General features: G+C 42.3%; 1 protein-coding gene across 2 annotated transcripts in view; it reads left to right on the top strand.

The window, feature by feature from the left end:
- Positions 1–27629, top strand: part of FOXK1 (forkhead box K1) — a 67289-nt gene that overhangs the window by 16071 nt on the left and 23589 nt on the right. For both annotated transcript variants that reach the window (XM_065411849.1, XM_065411848.1), the window contains exon 2: positions 24069–24266. In XM_065411849.1, coding sequence (XP_065267921.1) covers positions 24069–24266 — 198 coding nt within the window. The remainder of the gene's footprint in view (positions 1–24068; positions 24267–27629) is intronic.

Raw genomic sequence — 27629 nt, 5'->3', positions numbered from 1 at the left:
TGTTCGTCTTAAAGGTGCCACAGGACTCTCTGTTGCTTTTTACAGATCCAGACTAACACGGCTACCCCTCTGATACTTAAATTTTCTGCTGTCTCTAAATTTTTAATTTTCAGTGTAATGTATAATTTCTTACTAAAAATATAACTGCATTTGTAAAAATTGTCACGAGGAAGTTCCTTGTGGGTGTGTGCAGCTGGGGCTTTTCTGGCCCTGAAGTAGGTGTGTATGGTGGTTTATGATTGAAGGAGAAGCATGTTAGCTGGCTGTGTCTACCAAAATGATCTGTAATAAACGAACTAATAATATTAACACTTTAAATTATGACCATGATCAGCAATCACTTCTGGTTACTTAAATCTAATTTTAAAGCTAGTCATAGTAGTTCTTGAAACGAACCTCACGGCTACTGGGGAAATGTGAGAGAGATGTAAGTGGTGTTCATCCCTTTCCGAGTCCTCTTTAGCAATTACCTGCTGTGGTAGATTTGCAACCTGATTTAGCCTTGTGTTGTCAAGCAGGATCTTGTAGAAAAAATTGGGGGTGCATGTCTCCAGGAATATTAAGTGGCTAAATATTCTAGATTGCAGAACCGGTATCTGCTATTTAACTGACCTGCGTCACTTAGCATGTTGTGAAATGGACTTTAAAGGGGAGAGGCAGACTCTCCATCATAGGCCAATGGAAACCTAACAGTTTTGTGCGCTTAAGCTGGGCATTTGAGAGAGCGCTCAAACAATGGGCTCAATCCTGTACCCATTGAAGTCAATGGTAATATTCCTTTTGACCTCTGAGAGTGAAGGATCAAGCCTTTTGAATGTGATCTTTCCTTACGAGAACTTGTATGTTAAATGAGCATCACTGTGAAATTGTGCAGAAAAGCAAGATCACAGGACTGTTGTGTCTCCAGAAGATTTCATAGTGACTTTGCCATTTGGTTGCTTGTGGAGTACAGATTTAGATAAGAACGTGAAGTAGCTGAACACATTTCAAGATGGTTGATGAAAATCAGGAAATAGATAAGAGGAGAAATTACTGAGCTTTGCCTTGTGAACTGTTGAATTGCCTTTTCTCCACCAGAGGGTCTTGATTCAAATGTAACTCAAGTCTTGTTTAGTGATCTTGAAGCTGGCATTAGTTTGTATTGCAGGGTGGCCAAATCTGGACAGTTGTGTCTCTGATGTCTCTTTTGCAGCTCTCTGACAGTGACAGGCTTCCTTCTTGGTAACTTAGCTTATGATGGAGTAGAGATGCAAGGGAAGGAAAAAGATCTGTATAGTATGTTTGTTAAAAAATAAATTAATTTCGCCCTCCTTTGTTTCAAACAGGTAGTGCTTCATTGTATAGTGGTAGTCACTTTGTCAGGCCAGCAAAAGAGGGAGTTGAGAAAGAAGGAAACCTTGTTTGCTGCTGTTGTAACCCTCTGCAGTAATATACCTAATCCATTATTAATCATGTTGGTGCTTATTGTAAGGGGGCATATAAGTAATAGGAATTTTTTCTCTCTTTGATGTTGCCTTTGTTGAACTTCTGTTTTGCCCGTTCTGTACTGTTAGCTTTATTTAAAAGGATGTTACCAGGTAACTTTACATGCACGTTTGATGTTTCTGAAATACAGTAATCCGTTTTAAAACTAAACAGTAAAAATTATCAATCCTTTTTTTTTTTTTGGTCAAAGGTGCCAGATTGACAGCCCTACAAAGTGAAGTTCTGTGACACCAGGCCAGGTTCAGTGCTTGGCTATCTGGCCTTTCAGTGTGCCTCCACTTAGCCTGAGGGAAGACACCCACTCAGTCAATGAAGTCTCTGCTGCTACACTCACTACCAGCAAGAGTGCCAATTCTTATGGTGACAGGTTTCAGAGTGGTAGCCGTATTAGTCTGTATCCGCAAAAACAACGAGGAGTCCTTGTGGTACCTTAGAGACTAATACATTTATTTGGGCATAAGCTTTCGTGGGCTAGAACCCACTTCCTCAGATGCATGAAGTGAAAAATACAGGAGCAGGTATAAATACATGAAAGGATGGGGTTGCTTTACCAAGTGTGAGGTCAGTCTAATGAGATAAATCAATTAACAGCAGGATACCAAGGGAGGAAAAATAACTTTTGAAGTGGTAAGAGAGTGGCCCATTACAGACCAGAAGATGTGAGTAACAGTAGGGAGAAATTAGTATTGGGGAAATTAAGTTCAGGTTTTGTAATGACCCAACCACTCCCAGTCTTTATTCAGGCCTAATCTGGTGGTATCCAGTTTGCAAATTAATTCCAGTTCTGCAGCTTCACATTGGAGTCTGTTTTTGAAGTTTTTGTTGTTGAAGAATTGCCACTTTTAGGTCTGTTATTGAGTGGCCAGAGAGATTGAAGTGTTCTCCTACTGGTTTTTGAATGGAATCCTAGAATATCAGGGTTGGAAGGGACCTCAGGAGGTCATCTAGTGTAACCCCCTGCTCAAAGCAGGACCAATCCCCAACTAAAGCCCCAAATCCCTAAATGGCCCCCTCAAGGATTGAACTCACAACCCTGGGTTTAGCAGGCCAATGCTCAAACCACTTGGGCTATCCCAATTCCTGATGTCAGATTTGTGTCCATTTATTCTTTTGTGTAGAGAGTGTCCGGTTTGGCCAATGTACATGGCAGAGGGGCATTGCTGGCACATGATGACATATATCACATTGGTAGATGTGCAAGTGAACGAGCCCCAGATGGTGTGGTTGATGTGGTTAGGTCCTATGATGGTGTCCCTTGAATAGATATGTGGACAGAGTTGGCACCGGGGTTTGGTTCCTGGGTTGGTGTTTTTGCTGTGTGGTGTGTAGTTGCTGGTGAGTATTTGCTTCAGGTTGGGGGGCTGTCTGTAGGCAAGGACTGGCCTGTCTCCCAAGGTCTGAGAGTGAGGGATCGCCCTTCAGGATAGGTTGTAGATCCTTGATGATGCGCTGGATCGGTTTTAGTTGGGGGCTATAGGTGACGGCTGTGGCGTTCTGTTATTTTCTGTGTTGGGCGTGTCTTGTAGTAGGTGACTTCTCGGTACCCTTCTGGCTCTGACAGTCTGTTTCTTCACTTCACCAGATGGGTATTGTAGTTTTAAGAACGCTTGATAGAGATTCTGTAGGTGTTTGTCTCTGTCTGAGGGATCGGAGCAAATGCGGTTGTATCTTCGAGCTTGGCTGTAGACAATGGATCGTGTGATGTGGTCTGGATGAAAGCTGGAGGCATGTAGGTAAGTATAGCGGTCAGTAGGTTTCCGGTATAGGGTGGTGGTTATGTGACCATCGCTTATTGGCACTGTAGTGTTTCCTATGTTGTGGATACCGGTCTAATAGGAGGAGCATGGAGACCACCAACTTATTCCACATAAAACACTAAATAGCTGTTTTCACTAAACCTCTTTCAATCAAAATTAACCTGACCTGTATTTTAATGTGTATCCTAGAGGCTCCTTATTCTATTGCCCAGTCCAAACAGGCATCCAGTCCAGCCCACAACTTTACATATTTAAATTCTTGCAAAATGTCCTCTGACTGTCCATTCACCATTTATGCAAGGTGAACTCCCCTTGTAATGGGTAACTAACCACCATTCTTACTAGTGCTGTGCTTGCTCCATTGATTCTAATGCAGAAAGTAAGCAAAAAAGGACAGGTTAATTGTAGCTTGATTAGCAACAGAGAAAGGAATAAACATCACTGTATCCCTACTGGCAGTGGGACCAAATCAGTGAGAATAGTTTATTTCCATACATCTGAGTGGGTGTTCTAAACAATTTAGAATTCTTTTAAAAAATTAGTATATTAAATAGCTTACACAGTTTGTTTTTGTTTCTGGCTCCTGAATGCCATGTCTCTGATTAGAGAGATGAGGTGGGGGAGGTAGTGGTTCAACTTCTGTTGGTGAGAGAGACAAGCTTTTGAGCTTACAAAGACCTTGAAAGCGGCTCTCACCAATAGAAGTTGGTCCAATAAAAGATATTACCTCGCTCACCTTGTCTCTTTAATATACTGGGATAGACATGGCTACAACACCACTGCATGTTTCTGATTGTAATTTTGAACTCTTCTAGTCTGTGTATGACTTTTAAATGAACATCAGGTTCTGACACATTATCCCTAATGGGTTTTCCAATTCTTTACTCTGTTCATTGCTTAGGACCCAGTTCTGCAGCGGGTCCTGAGCACCTCTCCGTATCAGGCTCTTTGGGTACATCTATACAGTAATTGAACACCCGGGTCAGCTGATGGGCTTGCGGGCTGTAAAATTGCTGTGTAGATGTTTGGGCTCAGGCTGGAGCCTGAGCTCTGGGATCCTGTGATGGGGGAGGGTCCTGAGCCCACACATCTACACGGGCATTTTTAGCTCCACGGCCAGAGCCCCCATGAGCCCAAGTTAGCTGACCTCTTTTATTTCAGTGTCGATGTACACGTTCCAGTGTAGACTCTCTCCCCACTTGCAGTGAATGATATTCACCCCTGTTTATATTCCTGAGCTTGTTTAAATCCATTTATGATTAAACACTGCTCAAACAGCCAGGTTAAGATTTATTGACATAGAGGACGGTTGGGAGGGACTAGGAGGGTCACCTCTCTACTCTGTTTGTTTCCAGCTGAGCAGAGACTTAATGTTTATTTAAATTGTGCTCATATCTACATGACAACTGTGGAGCCTCAAACAGAATTCTGCTTGAAAAATATGGTGGGAAGGGGCTAATCACTGCTGACTTCCTGGAGCTACTTCGCTGAAAGACCTCCTCTCTCCCCTATATCCCACAGCTGAGTTCAGCAGGGGTGCTGAGCTGGGGCTGCACTTGTATAGAAGGACCAGTTGCTATGGCATTCTCAGCTTTGGAGCTCACGCTGACTGGGTCTGAAACCGTCCTTTATTGACCTTCAGAGCATGCTGCAAGGCCCACTTGCTTTCCTAGCTGTGAGGGATTGGGAGGACTCCAATAAGAGAGATTACAGGCACAGACCTGTTAGGCTCGTCTATGGTAGGGTCTTGTATTATGTGTGTAATTACATTAGATTTTCTAGTGTTTCACTCTGTACCCACACAATATTCTCCTCTTCATCCTGTTGGACCTTGGTGGTTGAATCCCTTTAAAGGAACAGCAGCACTGAATATTCACCACGGGAAAAGAAGCCTATCCTCTGATAGCAATGAGCCCTGTGTGGTTTGGAATGAATGGAATATTTGGAAACTGACTCCAGTGTTTTGAAATGTAAGACTTAGTGAGACACAATTATAGCACTCCCTTTTTGTTTCCTGCTGCTGATGAATGGGCACTGAGTAACTGGCAAGTTTTATTGGCATGCATATTTTAAAGGGTGGTATAATGGACTTTAGTTGAGTCATCGGCCAAAGTACAAGGGCTGTGTCTCGGTGGTTTTAACCACTGGTCTCCTAATAGAGTTCTTTGAGAGCTGTGATTACGCTGTACATTGGTTTTGGAGATCGTCTTCCATGGTTTCATTCCATCTGGAAACATCTGTCAGACCACATGGCTGTGTTACATTCAGCAAATGTTTTACACTTTTCCTTCCTTGTAGGATGCAGTTGTTTGTTTAATCTATAAGTAAGTTTGTCTTAATTGGGTCTAGAACAGGGGTAGTCAATTATTTTTTGTCAAGGTCCAAATTTCTTGGTCAAGGTATAGCCAAGGTCCAGACTTCAGAGAAAATAATAAAATAGTAACAATAATGATAATAAGTAAATAAAAAGATTTCGGGGTCCGTTCAAAAGCATCTGGCAGTCAGGATTTGACCTGCAGTCTGTCTGTTTACTACCCCGGTCTAGAATGTTAAGTGTTTATGAAGGCTCATAAATGACTGAGATTTTGATGTGTGGTATATACTCTCTTCAACTGCTTGTAGACAATGATGCAAATTAAGGTAAAATTCTGGCCAGCTGGCTCACAGGTGTCAAAACTGATATGGGTGGATTCCCAGAGCTGCAAACACTCTCTCACTCTTGGATCTGGGAACATAGTTGGAAAACAGTGTTTCTCTAGGGGAGCTTTTTCAGTAGGTTTTCAAGTATTGCATTGAGCTGAGTTGCTTGTATCTCATTAATTTACAAAGTAAAACCTTGGTGCCTTGGAAACTAATTGAACTGAGTTATCTAAAAAGTTACTCTGCACACCTGAGTCTGGACCACAGGGAGCCTCCAGTCTGCCAGTTTCAATGCTGGTGTTAAACCAATTGCTAGGTTCAATCTGTGGAAGTTCTCTCTCGCCCATCTATGAAATGCACTTGAGATACTTTGGAGAAATTAGATATTTTCATGAACTGTGGCTTTTATTTAGAAAGCATGGCTGGACTAGGTTTTTGCTCTTCTCAGTTTTGAGCAATATAGCATAGTAAATAAGACTGGTAAAGTGAAGATTCAAATGGCAGAATAAAAATGAATCTGACATCCCTAGGCATTTGGGAATGGCAAAACCAAAACAGTACTGAAGAAACCATCAAAAGGTATTGAAAGGCAGAATTAGGCATGACACTTGATTTCATCTAGGTGAATTTAGTAGAGAGAAATAAACAGTCTAGCATCCTCTTATTTGAGACATTAACCAGTATTTTTTCTTGATAGGAACAATGTCGCTCTCATATTCTTTATTTTTGTTTGGATTTATCAATTGATGTGTGTGCTGTTGATGGTAATTAAAATTTGTCTTCTATACAGCCAACAAGATAATCTGGTCAAGATATCTGTATAGAGAATGGAATAGCTGATTTAAATTGCAACAGCATTATTTCAGTATAAACTTTTCTTGGAAGCTATGCTTTCTCCCTTTCAGTGTTGAAGTGTTCAAAGAGCCCTCACCAGGCTCTCTCAAACTTTTAAAGAATATATATTGCCAAAGTAGCATTTTGCTGTTTTGTGATGTTAGGTTTTTTTTTTTAGTATTTCTTTTCTCAGACTTGCTGATTATACCAAGATAATATGTACACAGACTGTTTGCTCTGTTCTAATCTGTGTCTTGCTGACTTCTTTTGTGATGTCTAGTGTTTGGGATATCACTCTTCACTAATTCAGTAATGTGTGGTGTCACACATGGATTGGGACATCGCTGAGTAAATATATCAGGAGAAGAAAGAGTCATTTTTGTGTATGTGTACACATGGTGTCAGGATGGAGAATAGAACCCCGAAGTCTAGACCACTTGTCTCCTGCTCTAAACTCTAGACCAGGGGTTCTCAAACTTCATTGCACCACGACCCCCTTCTGACAACAAAAATTACTATACAACCCCAGGAGGGGGGGACCGAAGCCTGAGCCCGCCCGATCCCTGCCACCCCTGGGGAGGTGAGGGAGGGGGCAAAGCTGAAGCCTAAGGGCTTCAGCCCCAGGCAGGGTGCCTGTAATCTCAGCCCCAGTGCCCCAGGCTGAAGCCCTCAGGCTTTGGCCCCAGGCTCCAGGAAGTCTAAGCCAGCCCTGGTGACCCCTTTAAAATGGGGTTGCGACCCACTTTGGGGTCCCGACCCACAGTTTGAGAACCACTGCCCTAGACCACATTTCCCACTAAATGGGAGTTTGATCAAAATACCTTTTTAAAAATGTGCCTCTATGTGGAAAGGTCTGTTAATACATTTGTGAGCTTGGATGAAATGTCATAATATCAAGTGGAGCCCTGTGCCACAGGGCTGAATAGAAAAGGTTCATTAGAACTAACTTACTTATTGGTGTTTTTAAGAGACATTTTTGTGTATAATTAGTGTTTTGCCTGATAATGCAGGTAAAGTTTGTTTTAAATAGACACAGTTGCACTAGAGCACGTCCTCCGCCTGTGTGAAATCCTGTCTTGCTGTGTTGGAAACACCGCTAATACATAGTAACATGCAGTCCCCAGGCAACCTGTGGTGTGTTCTCTTTGAATTGTACATAGATGAATTACATATGGTAAATAACTTTTAATCTATGTAACTGCAATGAGAAATGTTAGTAAAAAGTTTCATGTGTGAAAATGAGAAAGGGCACTTGTTTTAATTTGCCTTTCTGAAACTTGAGAAGTCTTGTATCTATTGAGCCCACTTAATTTGCATCCTTTCCTCGCGGACTATCACTGAATAAACGTTGGGAGCTTGAAGCACATTAAAAAAACACTTGTGTTGCAGCATATAGGGGTTGCACATCCCAGTTGAGACTACATAAAACCTACTTGTGCTTCTTGTAAACACGAACTGCTGGTTGCTATGGCAGGATTACCATGGGTACAGGACAATTGGGAAACACTTGTTGGAACAAAGAGACCATTTTCATTTTTCTCCTTCGTTCCTTTTTTGTGTGTAAATTCAGGTTTGGAATAATTGGTATTAATTAAAAAAAATTGAGTGATCTTACATTTTCTTTATATTTCTAGAGGCTTTGATATTTCAGGTCCTCAGGTGTCTACGTCGGTGAAATGATTAACCAGGTTAGAAAAGGCCCTTTTTTCCACAATGAATGGCTTGCATTTCATGTTACACATATGCGGAAAGGGGGAGGGGGGGGGTGTTTGGATGATGGGACATAGTTTTAGTTTGGATCTGAAGTGGAGTAGTGCTCTTTGGTAAATAATTAGTAGATTTTAAGCCCATATGGGACTATTAGATGATCTAGTCTGACCTCCTGTATAACAGGCCATAGAGTTCTACCCGGTTACCCCTCCAGGATGAGGATGGGTGAAAATTCTTAAGCTAATCGTGAAATTGCAGCTTGTTCAATCAATAGTATGGAACGTTGGCTGTGGAAGAAGTGCTTGGCAATTTCCAGGAGCGTTCAGCTAGTCCAGACCGAGCTGCTCAATAGGAGGCATTGTAGACAATAGTGCAAGGACACTGGTTATGGGGTAGCTTTATGCAGCTAGTGTAGTCACAGCACATTCAGTATTATGAAGCTTCGTTACTTGTGGCTTGGGAAGGCAAGAGAAATAACATCTATCAGAGCCTTTTCTAGTAAGAAGCACTGTAGGAAAAACATGTATAGTTGTAATTTTAAGTCAGCTCTGGGGGAGGTAAATGTGTCTCTCTGCAACTGAAATGTTAAGTGTGGCAGCTCACATCATGTAAACTGGTCTTCATGGGAAGCACACCAGGCAAGTGATTGATAAAATCCTGTTCATTGTAATGCTAGTTAGCAGGACTTGGTGCCACTCTTGCTACATCTAGACTTGTGTTCCATAGAAGTTCAGTCATAATTTCTGTAGCAAAAATCTCTCAATGACGTTTTTATTAGCATAACGATGGTTATATTTAATATAATCTATTTTTTATTTTTATTTATTGGTAGTCTCTGCAGGCTCTGATACTAAATCTTCATTGGTTATATTGGCTAATGGTTCCAAGTGGCGCTTTCCGTACTTCTTCTGAATAACAAAAATGGTTGTTGGTTTCATCAAGCTTTTTGCAGGCAGCTGGAGTTTGTCCCTATATAGTCTGGCATTAAGCACAAAATCCTTTGCCAGCTATGGACACACCAGTGCCTGCTGGCCACCAGCAGGTTGGGGTAGTACAGTTTTCAGATATGTTCCTCTGTTGCATGCTGAGATGCAGGCTCTCTAGTTCTCCAACGGCATGGGCTGAAATATCAGACTGCCATTTGGCAATGGGAAACCTGTTTGCTTCCAGTGGGTGAGAGAACTGCCCATGTTGTTGTTAGATTTTCCTGCCTTTACCTCCTGGACTCAACTGTCTTAGTCCATGCTTTGGCTGAGAGCAGTGAAGATTTTCCAGAAAAGCCAGTACTCTGCAGTGCTGACTCTTCCTCTGTCATCATGACTCCCTAACTATGGAGATACTCCATTCCTCCATACTCCGCACCAGAGAAACAGCCACAAGATGCTGGTCAGAAAATAAATTTGTTTTTAAGATCAAAATCTTTTTATCAAACAAATATATAACATGAGGGGCAGCAAAATTTCTGTGGTTCTACATTTGTTTGATGATAAGATTTTTGGTCTGAAAAATAAATTTATTTTGTGGATGTTTCTCTGCTGCTGAGTGTGGAGGACTGGTAGTAACTCCTTACAGACTGGGAGCATGTGTAATTCCCGGGGTGAGTTAAAGGTAAGGGAGATGTCATTAGATTTCTAAAAATCTATAGAATCATAATTTCAATGTTGTCACCCTCTGTGGCATGGCAGGAGTCACTTGCTACTACACCACCATCCTCCTGAAGCCCCACCCCCCCAATCTCCAGGTCCTCTGGTTGGTGGAATTGTTGATAATACAGTTTTGTTGGAAGTGGGTTGAGTTGGGTATCATTCAAAAGCCCTTTTTCCCATGAATGATACCAACCATGACAACCTAGAACAATTAAGTAGTTATATATATTTGAGAAAATGTTTAAAAATCAACTTTTTATAATTAAGACAGGCATATCAAACACGCAGTTGTCAGAAAAATTAAATTGTGGTTCTAGACTGACAGGGGAGGGATAGCTCAGTGGTTTGAGCATTGGCCTGCTAAACCCAGGGTTGTGAGTTCAATCCTTGAGGGGGCCACTTAGGAATCTGGGGCAAAATTAGTACTTGGTCCTGCTAGTGAAGGCAGGGGGCTGGACTCAATGACCTTTCAAGGGCCCTTCCAGTTCTATGAGATAGGTATATCTCCATTATTTATTTATTTATTTATTTTATTTATTAGTTAATGCTCAGAACATGATACCTGATTAACTTTTTTAATATTACAGATTAATGTAAATGGAAAGGGTGCTTCAAATTGACTTGTCATCATTGACAAGAGTGGTTCACTGGTATTGATTATCAGCTTTGTTTCAGTAATGAGGCACTGGTTAAGATGTCAGCATCCAGCCAGGAATTACTGGAATCCCTCTGCAAACAGTATGCACATAATTACATAACATAATTAATTACAATCTCACAATAATTTATTACAAAATTCTTGTTTTTACTTTGGTCTTGATGATTTTTAGGCCTCAGAAGGGAGACGAAGTACTGACACCGGTTGCTGAATCTTTGGAGAATACCATGGCAGAGGACCTGGTTAAATGCAATGCTTGTTGGCACCTTACATGCTATAAGAAGTGCACCCATAAACTGAATTTGGCAAGGTTGAAGTGCATCGGGCATCAGGAAAAAGTTGAAGATGCCGGGACACGTGCCAGCTGTAGGCGAGACATGCCTTACATTAGGTCCCATGGAATGCATTTTGAGAACACCTTTTACTGTGGTAATCCGGAAGCTCCAAAGTGTCCATTAAGCACAGTTTTAACATGTGAGACACATGAGAAACTGTATGAAGCAGTCACTGTTAGTGAGAACTGTTGCATGGAAGTAAAGTAAGTAGGTGCATTGACCCAAAAGATGCCCACGCATATGACGTTGCATATCACATCACATTGAGTGCTATACCAATAATGTATACAAGTGTTGTGTCAAAAGGTAAAGGCAACAGAAACAAATACTAATTTTATTACTGCAAACTGAGTGACTTGGCGGAAATTCATAAATTGTCTTGAAGAAGCTCTAAGGGATGGGAAAGTGGTGGTGATGGCTGATGCAGAGTCTAAGTACAGAGAAATATGTGCTTTGAACAGGATTGAAGAGGAACAAATGCTTAGCAGAAAGGCTCTTAAAGCACTTATTGAAGATGAAGTGTGGGATATGGATGTGTAATTTTTAGCAATCCTATCCGCAGAAATTAATCACAGTGCATATCCCTAAAAGCCGCAAAAGACATGGCACTGTCAAAAGTGGAAGAAAGCACTAATGTCAACAGTAATATGAAGACCATTTGCAGCTGCTACATTTTTACAGGAAGCATTTTTTCCCCCCCCTGCAGTATGTGGGAGTTTCAGGGATCCATAGTTGATGCCAAACCTAAAAAAATAATACTGCATGATCTGTACTGCTTAAAGTGGTGCATCTGGTGGTCACAGTGACTTCAGCACCAGCAAGTCTGACAATAAGCAAGTGGAGCACAAAACTGCCATTTCATTGCAAAGCCTCATGTATGAGTGTTTGAGTGAAAGAAAGGTTGCCAGCACATATGCTGCACAGTTGTGGTGTATGAGTAATCTACCGCTACAAGTGGCTGTTGCTTTAACAGTTCATTCTAAACCCTGTAACAAATTCCTTGTGCATCTTCTGCACAGCATTGGCTTCTCCATTGACTACAACAGAGTACTCTGCCTGATGACTTCAGTTGCAAACAACGTTCTTCACTGCACGGAACTGAATGAAGGGATGTACATTCCCCTAGACCAGTGGTCCCCAACCTTTTTGTGGCCAGTAGCACATTCATGTTTTCAGAAGAGTGTGGCGGGCACCAACAATTTTTCAAGGCTTATTTTGTATTTGTACATTAAATAATACGAAAAACATCATATTTAATGTTACATAATATATGAATCCAGAGAGAAGAGAGAAGCTGCGAGGACAGAGAACACCGGCGCCCGCAGCCCCGGAGTAGTCTGTCCCCAGCAGGTGCGGGGCCCTGGCTTCTCTCCCCTGCTGGGCACTAGGCGGGCCCCGTGCCTGCCAGGGACAGAGAACACCGGCACCTGCAGCCCCGGAGTTCTCTGTCCCCGGCAGGCGTGGGGCCGCGGCTTCTCTCCGGCTTAAGCCGTGGCCCCGCGCCTGCCGGGGACCGAGAACACCGGAGCCTGCAGCCCCAGAGTTCTCTGTCCCTGGCAGGCGTGGGGCCGCAGCTTCTCTCCTCTCCTGGGCACTAGGCGGGCCCCGCGCCTCCCGGGAACAGAAAACACCACACCCACAGCCTGAGTTCTCTGTCCCCATCAGGCGCGGAGCTGCGGCTTCTCTCCCCTGCTGGGCACGAGGCGGGCACACATAAATGCCCTGGCGGGCGCCATGGTGCCCACGGGCACCGCATTGGGGACAACTGCCCTAGACCTTGTCACGGCTGGATTTCTATTTTGTGCTGCCAGTAACTTAGACTTCCTTGAAAATACAGCAAATGCTAAAGGGTACCTTTCACGCTACTGTTACAGTCTACTAGCAAAAGCATATTAATGGTGACTAATTCCAGCCTCAAGTGCTGTCTGGACCAGCAAAGAACCATTCTTTGAAGGAGCTTCCTGACTTCATGACTAACTTACATTCCTACCAAGGTCCAAAAATTTTGAAGCCAAGCAGTCTAGTTTTCACAGACGCAGCAGTTAAATCAACAATTGTAGAGCTTTCTACACTCACTAACCTTGACCTCACTTGTTTACTGTGCAAAAGTGGGATGCACTCCAGAGGCAAAATATCAAGTACAGCTTCAGCAGAAGGGGGAGAAGACGTATGCTCAAATAATCCGGGCATGCAGGATATACCATACCACACCACACCATTTCAGGAGAAAGATACATCTTAACAACATGGCACTACATGAGATGCCAGATTGAATGACACGTGTATGTATCCTGCCAATCATACCTGCTAGCCCCACTGATCGCTCAGTTCCATTAACATTCCTTATGTAGCTGGAACGCGTGAACAAATACATTTTGAATCCGTTCCACAGGTGTATCCTGACACTGGACATGGGCTTTACAGGCCTCTTCAGCAGCTAATAATGTCCGGTGATGCGCTTTGTGGATGGTGGAATCTACATCCTGGTGAACTGCACACATTTTTCACAGCGATGCATGCAATTGACTCCTTTGTTGATGGTACTGATATTCCTGAGATCTGGGGGATTTTGTAGACCAACAATACTGTGAACCGGATTCTTTCATGGAAAAAATTGCCATGGTCTAGAGATGCACACAACTGAACTCTCATTGCTCTTCTAAAATGCTATTTAGGTGTCTCCTTTGAAAAACATGTGTGTTTGTTTGAAGCCATTTCCCAAAGGGTACAGGACTTGAGAGACAAGTTCCATGCATCCAATCCACATTCTGCTCTCAGTGACTTATCATGCATGATGGAGAGTGCAATATCTCAGACAGGATCAAGCAATTCAATGAAGTTAAATGATTGATAAAACCCAACTTTCAGGGTGGTGTGGAGATACATGAAGATGGTTGAGTCTTTACTGCTCTTTAGTTGATCTGTCAGGACTGCTAATTGGAATTTGCATCTCTCAGCCCTGGAAGACAGGTCATAAATGCACTGGAGTGGTTCATATGCTGAGTTTACCATTTGAAGATCAACATTACAACACTTGGAGAGCTACATTGGTGGAAGTAGACAACAGAAATTGCCACAGACAAAGGGTGCATTTATGCCTGCTATCAAGGGCAAATGATCAAGCGCACCCAGAACTACCCTCACCTCTTGGGCATGGATAGGTCTTGGAGGACGGACTTATCACACCAGTTATATGTGAAATACCATACAATCTCAAATCAGCCAATCAAATGCTCATGTGCAAAGACCAGATGCTTGCCACCTTGCAAATGTTTGGTCAGTAGCCTGCCTTGTACCGAGAAATGGTAGTGTGATGAAGAGAAGTATCAATGTGACATTGTGTCTAGCAGTGGTGCCCTAGACCGAGACGATGACTTTGATGAATATAATGTTTTCCGTCCTACATGTCAGGGCTAACTTCCCTGGGATTACTCTAAGCAATGCATTCCTGTGTTAAAATATAATTTAAAAGGTTGATTTTTAAACACTTAGACATATATCTACATAATTGTTCTAGGTTTGTCATGTTTGATAGCATTGTGTCCATGGGAGAAAGGGCTTTCAAATGATACCAATCTCGACCCATTTATGACAACATTGTATTATCCAAATTTCCAGTAACTGGAGGGCCTGGAGCTGGGAGCCAGGGATGGTGGAGAAGCCATTTATTTTGCCCCCTCTTCCGAATCACAGAGGGTAACACCACTGAAGTTATGATTCCATTTCCTATCTGTCACTGACTTACCCATGGAATGAGTGTTTACTTCATTATGCTCTCAGATGAATAGTTAGGGTTTCTGTTTAAATCTGGACATGAAGAGTTAGGGAATGTGAGTGAGAGTGGAAGTAGTGGTAAAAGTCTTGGACCTTTGCCTCTGGGTGTTAATGCATTTTGACTGCTTCCACAATTGTGTTAAGTACTTTCCAAATCCAGAGGATGACGCTGTCGCTGCCCTGAAGAAACATCCAATATAAAAAAACACATGGGAAACAGATACCGCATACAGGTAAATTGATCATGGTAGTGATAGGCACATGCCTTATTTATTACATTGGGTTTATCTGTAGTTAAATACACACAATGGTCCCTTGTCTTTATGCTTCTCCATCCCAACATTTGACCCCCTGTCTATATACAAATGAGCTTTTCACTCAAGAGATAAATTAATTAGTTAAGTAGGTGACTTAGTTTCTCAGAGGTATTGCAGATGACATGAGTCTTGGGAACAAAATGGGTTTTAAGAAAAATTTCTGTTGGAGAAAAAACCCAAAAGGAGTGGGAGGATATCTGTGTAAAATCAAAGTATAAAACCAGGTGTTTGAACAGTATTCTCCCCTATATTACTTGCTGCAAGCCTCTGAAGAGCTATCCTGCTATGTGTTTGCAATATAGTTACCTACTAACATTCATTATAGTGTCCAACTAAAGAAGCTTTATTTAAAGTTGAAGAAGGGGCTTCACTGCACCCCTCCTGGTTTAAAACCGCTATAACTTTGACAGAAATAATCCTTTCCGGGATGATGCTATCCATGCTTAGACTCAGGCTGACAGCAAGTTTATTTTTGCCAAGTTAGACAAAATTTGGTTTGTCTGAGAGAATTACTGGAATACAAAAAGTTTGACCCTTTTTGGATTCAAATATTACAAACTACATTGGGTTTTAAAAGCTGAAGCTTGGATGTACTCTAGTCATAAAAAGGACAAATTATTTTACATATGCAGAATAAGATAGTTGTAAATCAACAGACGTCAATTATCAAATGATGTACTGAGCATGCACAGTTCACTTTTTTTTTTTTTTTCTATTCTAATGATCAAAAGATTGTTACAATCTAGTTTCAGCAAATAATGTTAATCTGAAATATTAGTTCTCTTGTCAAAAATGGTTCCCCTATCAATTTGGAAGCAGCACTTCAAGGGATAGGTTCATACTTGGGCCAAAGTGAGGCAGATCATTGAAGTTTCTACATAGTCTTAAATTGGCACTGGGCATGCTGATGCCTAAATTTTGCCAGTAGTTCTTCCGTTGCATTGATTGAGGCATCTCCTTTTAGATTGCTTCTTTACACTGTGGGAACAGGGAATGAATTGCTATCTCCTAATTTGTGGGGAAATTGATTTTCATAGATAGGCCTGACTGAATTTTCCTGCTTTTCACTAGATTATTATCTCAAGTTATTAGATTGCCAGTTATCTTGTAGTGTTTAACACCTTTGTAAAAGCTGCTGGGGACACTCCCCACATGGTTGTTCCAGGCTATAAAGGTTGGTTTTTATACTAGGGATGAATAAAGGAAAATCGTTGGTAGGTTGGAGTAAATGTGCGGGGACTGTCCACACCAACCTGTAAAAGTGTCAGGTATCTCGAGGTAACTTGGAATAAGTAACTTGACAAATAAAAAGTCTAGTGAAGACGAGATCTTTGTTTTGTTATAGTGCCATAAATGTAAGGGGTACCTTAGGGGCTTGTCTTCACTACCGGGGTAAGTTGACCTACGTTATGCTACTCCAGCTACTTAGGTAAGGTCGACTTACTCTGGTGTCTTCACTGTGCTGCGTTGACGGAAGACGCCCTCCAGTCGACTTACCTTACTCTTCTCGGGTAGGTGGAGTACTGAGGTCAACTGGAGAGCACTCTGCTGTCGATTTAGTGGGTCTTCACTAGACCCGCTAAATCAACCCCTGCTGCATCGACTGCAGCAGTGTGGATCTCCCAGTAGTAAAGACGAGCCCTTGGATATAGAAATAAAACAGCGTCCTTATGCCGGGAGTTTATGTTCTAACTAGTAGCTGAAAGCTCATGTTGTTCTATGGGTGCAACTTGTAAAGTCAAAGTCCCAAAATTTAAAAACTGGATGGTAAGAGACAGCAAAACCCAGTGATGATTCAGCCTGGTGATATTCTGAACAAAGAGCTCTTGAATGAAGAGTTGCTTCTATCACTTCACACTGACTCAACAGATATTTTAGGCTATAGATTAACATACAGACACATTCTTGGAATCTGATTATGTAGATTGATGGGGTAAAACGATTGTGGTCCTTGGACTGAGGGTAGGCACAGTTATGGAGGCAGAGTTAAGGTTGTTTTTTGAATGACTGACTCTAAGAAAGCTTGTAATGAAACCCTTGCAACTAGTTATGACAGTGGCTCTGTTCCCATCCCAGTTGTTGCTGTGATTGGCACACTGGCAGTGCCAATATAAACTGAGGAATTGATCAGTTCTAAAGACTGTTTACCCCTTCATCCTAAAAGGTGGTCCTTCAACTCATGGCTAAATCTCATTGGTGGGGTAGTTAGAGGAAGATTGAATGGCTGCTGCCTGTATTGCTCATGTTACTTGAATAAAGGGAAGATTTTGGTCTTCAGGGCTATAAGCACAGCACTGTTTGCAAGCACTAAAATTCTCCCCATTTAAAAAAGCAGGCATGATCTTCACTCCCTTTCCTGCTATTTTAAGTGAACCCTAGAAATAACATTATTACTTTTTTTGTGATCCCATTCCCCAAAGTATATTTATAATGAAGCATTGCATAAAATACAATTCGACCTCAACCCCATCATTGCACCACTCTGAAATGCAGATGCTGCTAGTGTGCAAACTCTTTTGTTTCTGAACCTTCTGAGTACAGTGGGATCACGTGCTATGACAAGATAAGGAGGATAAGCACAGGTGGCACTGACTTGCTGGTGATGAGTATTGTATACTAGACCTACCTACAGTTTATTTTTTTTCCCCGTTTTGTATTTTTCCTACAGTGCCTACTATCTGACAAACTGTAACACTGTTCTGTTTTTTTTTATCTAGAGTCCTTCACAGTCAGTATGTCTTCTTCATTTTGTCATCTTGCTTTTCTGTGATGGTTTAACTTGAATTATTAATGGTTCTATTAATCTTTACTTTCAAACGTTATTTCCTGGCCCTTTTAACCTCTAATGTATCTTCCCTTTTCCATTATGCATCCGAGCTTAGCAGGAGCTGTTGGGGCTTGAATGCCACATAGTGTGCTTTAAGAAAGAAACCAAGGCTGTAGTATTCTCTTTCTAGCCTGTGTAAGTGTTTTGTCTAATGTCTCTCAGTTCAGTATAGGATCATGTAGTGGTAAAGACCTTTCATTGTGGTTTCTTTACTTTCAAACAATTTCCCCTACAGTCTGCTTATTTTTTGGGGGGGAGGGGGGATGTTTTATGTAAAGTCTAGTGTTTCCTAGCATTTTATTTGCAGATCTTACATAGATGAAATGCTTGTGGTCACTATCGTTGGTTCACCACATGAATGTTGCCTTGATGTATGCTGTGTTGTCCAGGGTGAGGAGGATGGCTAGGAAGTTTTTGAAAAGTCTTGTCCTTTCTATGTGGTGAGACCAGCAGCACCCACACCTCTGCAATCAAGGGCAGGAGCCATCTCCATGATGCAACCATTGTAGCCTATCTGTTGCCTTGTGCAGCAGGGGCATAGCAACCACTCTGGAATTTAAGCAGGCAGTGAACAGTCAGTTTTCTTCAACTTGCTTTTATGAGTTTTCTAGAGGTGCAGTTAGATGGAGAGACCTAGCTGTTTAAAAAAACAAAACTAAAAACCCACAAAAACCAACTGTCGGTCATTGCAAGGTGTACAAACCCCTCTCCTACAGGAAATAAAGGTGTAAATTATGATGTGTGTTGTAACAGTCTGCCACTAACTGGCAGATAGTTACACCTCTACCCCGATATAACGCTGTCCTCGGGAGCCAAAAAATCTTACCGCATTACAGGTCTGTCGCATCTTACGCGCATTTAACATGCGCAATTTCAACTTTACGCGGTCGGCAAAAACAAAAAAAAAAAGAGAAAAACAACGGTTTTAATACTATACCTGTAGTGCGGACGATTTCGCCCGCCATTGAACTCAATGGAGTTTTGGCTATACGCGGTTTTCGCTTTACGCGCTAACCGCGGAACGGAACTCCCGCGTAAGATGAGACAGACCTGTATAGGTGAAACCGCGATCCACCGGAGTGCGCAGCCCCTGCTTTACCGTGTTATATCCGAATTCGTGTTATATCGGGTCACGTTATATCGGGGTAGAGGTGTATATGGCCAGTTATTACTGGACATAACTACTGCCAGTAGCAAGTGTCGAGTAAAACTTAGTGCTTTGTAGAGCACTAATGTGGTCTGCAATCATATCAACTGGGAATTCCAAAGGCATCTGAAGGAGGCCACTGTTACGTTGTGTCTAATCTGTGCTTTCACAAAGTGGTCTCCCTTTTGATGGAAACATTAGAGAATATTGGCTGGTAGGAGTCCTTGAAGAGATGTGCAGTATGAATCAAATACTGTAACTTATTTGAAGCTTTTAACAGATTTTTTTTTTTTTTTTTTTTAGAAATAAACATGCAGTCCTGATTTAGTGATGAGTGTTCTGCCCTGTTATCTCTTCCTTTGCAAAAGCATAAACCCAGGCATCTGCAAATCCCACATTGGTGTATACGCCCCCCTCTCATTCTCTGCCTTCTTCTCAAATAAATGCACCTCGTATCCTAAACTTCAATGTAGATTTAGGGTGGACTTTTTTGGTGTCGGGGCGGGGAAGAAAAGTAACTAAGAGAACGTTGGGGGGAAAAAGCTGCATTCAGTCGCAGCATAATTGGAAACGCAGAGCTTTTGCTGGCGAAAACTTAAGGAGACCCCATACGTTTCTGATAGGGTTGCTCTCCAGCAAAATAGCCATCTCCGTGCTAGCTAGGGAGACTATGCTGAAACTGGTTCTGGTTCTCAGGGTCCTGCTCCAGTGGAGAGGGAAGCCTGCAGTTCTTAACATGAAATCATCACACAGCAGCAAATGGATTGATCTTTAGCTCATGCTATAGGTACAGTGCTCCTGTTTCTATCCCTCCCTTCCAATTTGAGGGTGTGGCTAAGACATGTGACTGAATCAGATTGCTGCAGGTAGGGCTAGAGAGCCAAAGCAATGTTAAATGGTCTTCATCTAAACATACCTTTATAGTGGGATAGTTCATTCTCTGTAACTCATATTTATTTGTGACGGGGAGCTGCAGCATTAAAATACAACAGCAATCGAAGCAGAGTTCTCTAGAAAGCCTAAAAAATATAAGGCAAACCAAAGGAGTATGGTAAAAAGGAAACAAGAAGGGCATGGGGTCCCGCTCAAGGAGCTAAGAGTGACTAAAATACACACACTACTGATAGAGTAGCAGTGTTGAATAGTGGAGAAGCTGTGTGGGGTGAGTGAAGTTCCTTATTCTAAGGACCATTCCTGCAGAAATGAGGTGAGACAGTGGAATGGATTAAGTCGTGCTGGCACACAGATGCCCGTTGAGATGAGGCTGAAGTAGAAGGCTGCATATACCGCTGCTGTTCATATATACCTGTCCTGCACAATGATGCCATCGGGCCTTGTGCAGTTAAACCTATTAAGATCAGCAACAGCTTGGAACCACTAAAAGCTTTGGTAACCATGTATTTCTTCAGTCTTGACACAAATGAGGGGACCGACTGGGCATCTGGCATTATAATAGAGAATTCCATAACACTGAAATAAAGGGCGGTCTGTCCTCATTAAGGAGTTTTAAAAATGTCTAAACATTGCATTTACTAGTTTAAAACCTTAGTCTGTGATGCTCATTGCAGCTTGATATTTTTTTTTCTGTGAGGAAACCCATGGTGCCTGCAAAAGCTTAACCCTGAGTGTTCTCTCAAAAGCCTGTTGTGGGTTGGTCATGCTGGGCTTTGTCCGTTACATCCCTGCAAGGTTGTCTGGGACTAATAGTCTGTTGTGTCAAATTGCTCTCTCTCAGCAAAACTGCAGGGGAGCCTGCCTTGAAAGGTTAAATAAACATGGCTGGGTTTTATTGCAGGTGCTGATTTTCTATTTAATGCATTGCTGAGTGCAGGTGGCAGGGCCTCTGAAGTGAATTCGATACAACACAAGCTCCTGCCATATTCAGCAGAGCCATTGTGCTTCCAAGCTCCTGAATACTGAGCAAACTCACTTGGGAGATGAAATGGGGAGGAGCAGGAGCTTCATGTCCCTGAAAGCTAGCTCTGCACTACTCATTGCTGATTCCTTAAAAACACCCTGGGGAGAAGTGAGCCGTGTCTTCAGTGAAAAACTGAGATAAATCTTCCATTTTGGGTCTAGTAGAAATTGTTCTCCTGCCATCAGCACTAGAAACACTAGTGTAAATCACTCACGGGTGTTCTTGCCACCATATCCTCTAATTCTGCAGGGTTTAATAACACCAAAGTTACAATGCTGGTGCCCAATCTACTCTAGTGTTCTGGCTTTGCTAGCACATGTGAAGCTGCAGCAAACTGGTGCTAGAGAAATGATGGGAGGTTCCCTCTTTTTCTCACTGTAGACAAGACCTCCGCATAATTATATTCTGCTGACTTTTCCCACTCTGAAGCCCGCTACCCTGTGTTTCTCTCCTGCCTCCCTGACGCTGGTACAAGCAAAAATAGTCATGCAGTGATCCGTGGACTGCTCGTATTGATTATACATTATTGCCTAATTAGAAGTGCGGTAAGGTGGAATGTGCAGCACGCTAACTTTTACAGCCTGATATATCTTGAAAACACTAAATTAAAAAGTTCCATTTTAAACATGGAAAATGCCAGAAAGTTTACTTCCCACTGAATTTCCCAATGCTTCTCTAGGGCTGTACTGAGGTTTGTGACAAATTTGTACTAGATAAAATGAAAGACCACTACCACGGTCTTGGTGGCTTACTGGGTGCTGTTCTGGCTGCGTTAGTCACTTCCCTTTGGACGCATAGGTTGGAAGTGACGGAGGAGGAGAAGGACCTCGGAGTCCTGGTTGATCGCAAGATGACTATGAGTCGGCAATGTGACGTGGCTGTGAAAAAAGCTAATGCGATCTTGGGATGCGTTAGGCGAGGTATTTCTAGTAGGGACAGGGAGGTGCTGCTTCCGTTATACAAGGCGCTGGTGAGACCTCATTTGGAGTACTGTGTGCAGTTCTGGTCTCCTATGTTTAAAAAGGATGAACTCAAACTGGAACGGGTACAGAGAAGGGCCACTAGGATGATCCGAGGAATGGAAAACCTTTCCTATGAAAGGAGACTCGAGGAGCTCGGTTTGTTTAGCCTAACCAAAAGAAGGCTGAGGGGGGATATGATTGCTCTCTTTAAATATATCAAAGGGATTAATACCAAGGAGGGAGAGGAATTATTTCAGCTTAGTAGTAATGTGGATACGAGAACGAATGGATATAAACTGGCCGTGGGGAAGTTTAGGCTTGAAATTAGACGAAGGTTTCTGACCGTCAGAGGGGTAAAATTTTGGAACAGCCTTCCGAGGGAAACGGTGGGGGCAAAGGACCTCTCTGGCTTCAAGATTAGGCTTGATAAGTTTATGGAGGGAATGGTTTGATGGGATAATGTGATTTTAGTCAAATAGGCATTAACGGGCCATCGCGGGTAAAATGAGAGTCCGGCTGTAGAATCTTGCCTGTATGCTCGGGGTTCTGCTGATCGCCATATTTGGGGTCGGGAAGGAATTTTCCTCCAGGGTAGATTGGCAGAGGCCCTGGAGGTTTTTCGCCTTCCTCCGCAGCATAGGGCAGGGGTCGCAGGCTGGAAGATTCTGTTGTGGGTGAGTCAGCTTTTGTGGCCTGCATCATGCGGGAGGTCAGACTAGATGACCATATTGGTCCCTTCTGACCTTAAAGTCTATGAGTCTATGAGTCTATGACTGTATGGCTTAGTGTCTGTTACTAAATAAGCTCTTCTGTTGTTGATCAGAAACCAGTTTGATCAGTGATAACCCATTAACACAGCCTCGTGCAGTTTATTGCGTAAATTTTGCTTAATGTGCTGTGGTATGAACAGAGAGATGTTACTGACTAATTTTCACATTGCATATAACAGTTGTCCAGGTTACACTGTGAAGGCTTTAAGTGCATATTGCTCAGTCTTTGGTCCTTATGGCTATTCTACTTCGTATTGATCGTGATTAGGTATTTTTGGTAACTAGGGATGTAAATACCATTAAAAAAGTTAACAGTTTAAATGATTAAAAAAAATTTGTTTAAACAGTTAACTGATTAAGTGGCTGGGCCAATCCTGCCGGCATGGCTGGGGCCAATCCGGGCGGGGCCGGGCGGCATGGGGCTGGGCAGCGCAGGGCTGGCCGAGGCCGGGGGTTAACGGTTAAGGCAGGTTAACCAGTAAGACTCATGCTTACCGGTTACCAATAGGGATGTAAAACGTTAACCTGATAAAAATTGTTATTGTAAGAAACTACACCCAACAAAGTAAATAAGGAAGTGTTATGTACTACTTCCTGTAACACAAGAACTAGGGGCCACCAAATGAAATTAGTAGGCAGCAGGTTTAAAAAAAAAAAAGGGGAAACATTTCTTCACACAATGTACATTCAACCCGTGGAACTCTTTGCCAGAGGATGTTGTGAAGGCCAAGACCATAACAGGGTTCAAAGAAGAACTAGATAATATCATGGAGGATAGGTCTATCAATGGCTGTTAGCCAGGGATGGGTAGGGATGGTGTCCCTAGCCTCTGTTTGCCAGAAGCGGGCATGGGTGACAGGAGATGGATCACTTGATGATAACCTGTCTGTTCATTCTTGCTGGGGCACCTGGCATTGGCCACTGTCAGAAGACCGGATACTGGGCTAGGTGGACCTTTGGTCTGACCCGGTACGGCCGTTCTTATGTTCTTATTGATTCACTGCTTGGCCTAAGGCAAAGTCACTTAACTTTTCAAAACTCAGTTAATGTATGTATAAAATGGGCATAATAATTCTTATCCTCACAGGGGCGCTGTAGGCTTCATGAATGTTAAAGTGTGGTTTAGGATTCTGGAAGGAAAAGTGCTGTAGAGAGGTATAAACTCTTACCGTATTAATTCATTAGTGCTACACAGATTAATGAGTACCTCTCTGCATGGACTTGCAAGTTCCATCCAGTTGGTTTATGCGCAGTACACTGATCCTTTCTCTCTCTTTCCCTTTTGCAGGTGTACTTTCCGATTCCCTAGCACAGTCATAAAGATCCAATTCACATCTTTATACCATAAAGACGAAGTGAAGGAGGAAGCTTCATCACCTCCCCTTCGGCCGCTTTATCCTCAGATATCACCTCTGAAGATACACATTCCGGAGCCGGATCTCCGGAGCTTGGTCAGCCCCCTGCCCTCCCCCACTGGCACTATCAGGTAAGGTACCTGGGATACAGAGTGCAGAGAAGGTTCTGGTCTTCCCTCCTTGTTGTCGCTGGAGATTCCATCCACATTCTCCAAGCACCAACCTAGCATTGGTTACCCAGTACACTTAATACGTGAAATGCCCCATTAAAAATAACTTGACTGTGTGATATTCCAGATCATGGAAGCTATTTAAAGATGAATTGAAAAGTCCTGGGGGTGAGGGATAGAGATTTAAGATCTCAAATCATTCATATAATAAATGCGTAGAACTAAAATTAAAGAATGAGAAAAGGGCATAGAGTGAAACCTCTTTGATGGTCTAGGGATGATCTGTTCCATTAAGTGTTCCCTAGATGTGCATAAATGTGTTTGCCTGCTATGTTGCATTATTTGTTATAAATTTTATTTTCATTTCCATAAGTTATATTTTGTTAATTTATTTTTTATTTTTTTTTAAATTGGAGCCAACGTGTTCCCTGAAGCTAGGGAAAAGGTAGCAATCAGTAAGGATAGGGAACGATATTGGTCAGACACTTGGTCCACTGATAGACTTCAGAGATTTGAGACTAAATAAATGTGTATTTTCTATTATGTAGATAATTAATAAAGCTTCAGAAGCTTTGCTAATCAGAAAATCAAATAATTATTTTCTTGCTTCTCAGCCAAGAGTTGATAGTGAAGAGCCAAAGTGAGATCTCCTAATGCTAACCTTCTTTACTTGCACAGAGTATAATACAATACATTTACTGTTACAATAGGAGATATTCTAGTTGTCAAAACAACCAAAGTATGTTTGATGTAATTGCCTTGGTTTGTTTTTTCTTATTCACCAATTTGTAAAATGTGGTAATGCACAATGGATCTCCTACTTGTTAGTGCTAATGCAGTTAGTATTAAAACTTGAATGACTTGGACGTCATGAAGGCAGTGTTTGGCTTTGCCTGGGATTGGAAGCACATTGCTTGTTTGGGTAAGCTTTTTCCTCTTTGCTAAGTTGCACTGCTGTGTAGTATAAATACTCAAGAAGGAGGGGGCTGGTGGTGGGTGTGGTTTGAGTCCTGGCTGCATTTTTCGTTTATATTCAGCTTCTTTTAAATGAAGCTAGTTGCAGCAGGGAGTTGGAGGTGGGTAGTTTTGTGGTCCGTTTCCATTGTCATTTTGTGTCAGGCAGCACAGTGTGGCTTACGTTCCTCACAGAGGGTGCACGTTTGACTCTGGTATATGTCTGCAACTGATACATGACTCCACTAGGTGGTTTTTTTTTTTTTTTTTTTTTGGCATAGGGAGAGAGTGGAAATAGTAGTGCTGAATTTTGCTCTGCCCCAGCAGAGATGATTCACCAAAGATGATTGATGTTTGCATCCGTTTGCCTTAGCAGAAGCAAATACAGCAGAGTCTTCAAAAACCTCAAAAGACTTCTGAGGTTTTGCTTGCCCAAATGCCTTTCGTTTTGTGTTCCTCTTGATGGGGAGGAGCTGACATGTTTGTAAACATCCCTGTTCTGCTCCTCACCCCCTCCTTCTCTCCACCCTCATATCCTGTCTTTCGTGTTTCAGGAAGTGAATGAGATCTGCGTTGTTTTTTTTTCCTTGAGAGAGTGAATGTTCTTCGCTGAGCAGATAAACTGGATCTCCAGAATGCGAATCTCAGTGCGGCCTTCTCCCAGGCCTCTGTCTCCCTGTGTTGGGTTATTAGCTGCAGCAACTGCTTTTGTCCCCTTTCGAAGAATATGTTTTTGAGGCCTGGAGAGAGCTCAGAGCTTGAGCCCTCCCCTGTTTATTCCCTCCGTGTGTTGGGAGGAGGTTTTCATTAGCTCAGCTCCCCTCCCTCTCTCCTCCCTTTCCAGTATTAACTTTCCAAATTTGGTGTGCGTTTGGCTTGCCCTTTCCTGATTGGTCGATGGAAAATTGTTGTAGTTTGTAGATCCTAGGTCGGGTTTGTTTCCTTTTTGGAAAGTGGCCCCTGCTCCTCCCCCTCCATCCTTCCCACACTTTGTGTTGGCTTGTGGTACTGTACCTGCAAGAACAAACACACCGGCACTGCTCAAAACAAACAGTCCCCACCCTGCCTTCCTGACCCCATCTCTCTCTGTTTACATTTTAGCTTGCTTCTCTGCAGGTTCTCCACTGCCGGCCTCTGGTTTTTTTCCAGCCTATTTATTTTCTCTCAGAGAAGTGCACCACCTAGAGAGGGAATGAGCTTTATTTAAACAAAATCAAATCTGCCAACCTCAGCAGCTCTGCAGTGTGAGACCTCCTTCTTGCTTCTAGGAGGAAATGAGTCCACTCTTTGCTTAGTCAGGGGTACTTTGTCTCCAGGAGTTACCATCTGTAAATGTGGTTGAATCCTGTTTTTGAAGTTGTATGGCTTCAAGGAAAAATGTATTGGCTGGCAGCAGACTCTGTGAGAGTCTGAGAGACAGACCCTGGTGCTATTTCCTCCTGTTTGAGTTCAGAATTCCTTTAAAAATCACTGCTGTGCTCTGCCTTGCTGGTGCCAAGATGGAAAAGAAACCCAGATAGGTCTCGGTCAATAGGAAGCTGATAAAACAGCCTGATCATAAGAACATGGCACTCAGAGTCAGGCAGTCAGGCTTTTCTGTTGATTCAGGGCACTGAATAACTTCTCTGTGGATGAGACCATGTGCTGTTAGTCTAAATTCAGTCTGTGAAATACACCTAACTGTCACAATAAATCTCAGGAGTTATAGGACTACCTTTGATGCAGGGCTTTCAAGCTCTGGTGCTCCATTACAGACATCCTCTTTTAATATCACACACCTTATTGTAACCCTTGAATTCCTTGAGTGTACTGCAAAATACCACTGAATCAGAAGACCTAGTTATGCCATAGATTACCCTCATTCATCATGAACACATTTTCAGGATCATGTAACCAGATCTTCAGACTGGATTGTCTTTGTAGTGTAGACAAGCCTTAGAGATGAGGTTTGGTGTGGAGTTACTTCCCAAGCACCTACTTAGCATCACTTCGAGGCGCAATTTAAAATGGTTTAAATCTTTTATTTTAATCCGGCTTTGTTACTGATAACCCAGTAGTAACTTAACTCTGTTTTTTTGAAACTTGGAATTTTATCAGCATTTCTGAAAATGGGGGCAGTTCTGTTAGTACTTCAGGGTCAACAGTGAATCAGTGTAGGAGTAACAGTAGGCTCTGGCATCCTGTCTTGTACTCGTTTACTTCAGTTTCTGAAGTTTAAAAAAAAGAAAAAGTGTATACAAAATCTAATCAGTGTAAATGGTCATGAAATTTAGGGAAAATACTGTTTTGTTTTGTTTTTTTGTTTTTTTTTCTAAGTATTGTCTTGCAATTTTTCAAACTCTCTTATTATGTTGTCCACTTTCTTAAAAA

Source organism: Emys orbicularis, chromosome 10 (genome assembly GCF_028017835.1).
Source record: "Emys orbicularis isolate rEmyOrb1 chromosome 10, rEmyOrb1.hap1, whole genome shotgun sequence".
Taxonomy (NCBI): domain Eukaryota; kingdom Metazoa; phylum Chordata; order Testudines; family Emydidae; genus Emys; species Emys orbicularis.
Note: the sequence above shows the minus strand (reverse complement) of the source record. Positions and strands in the feature narration are given on the sequence as shown.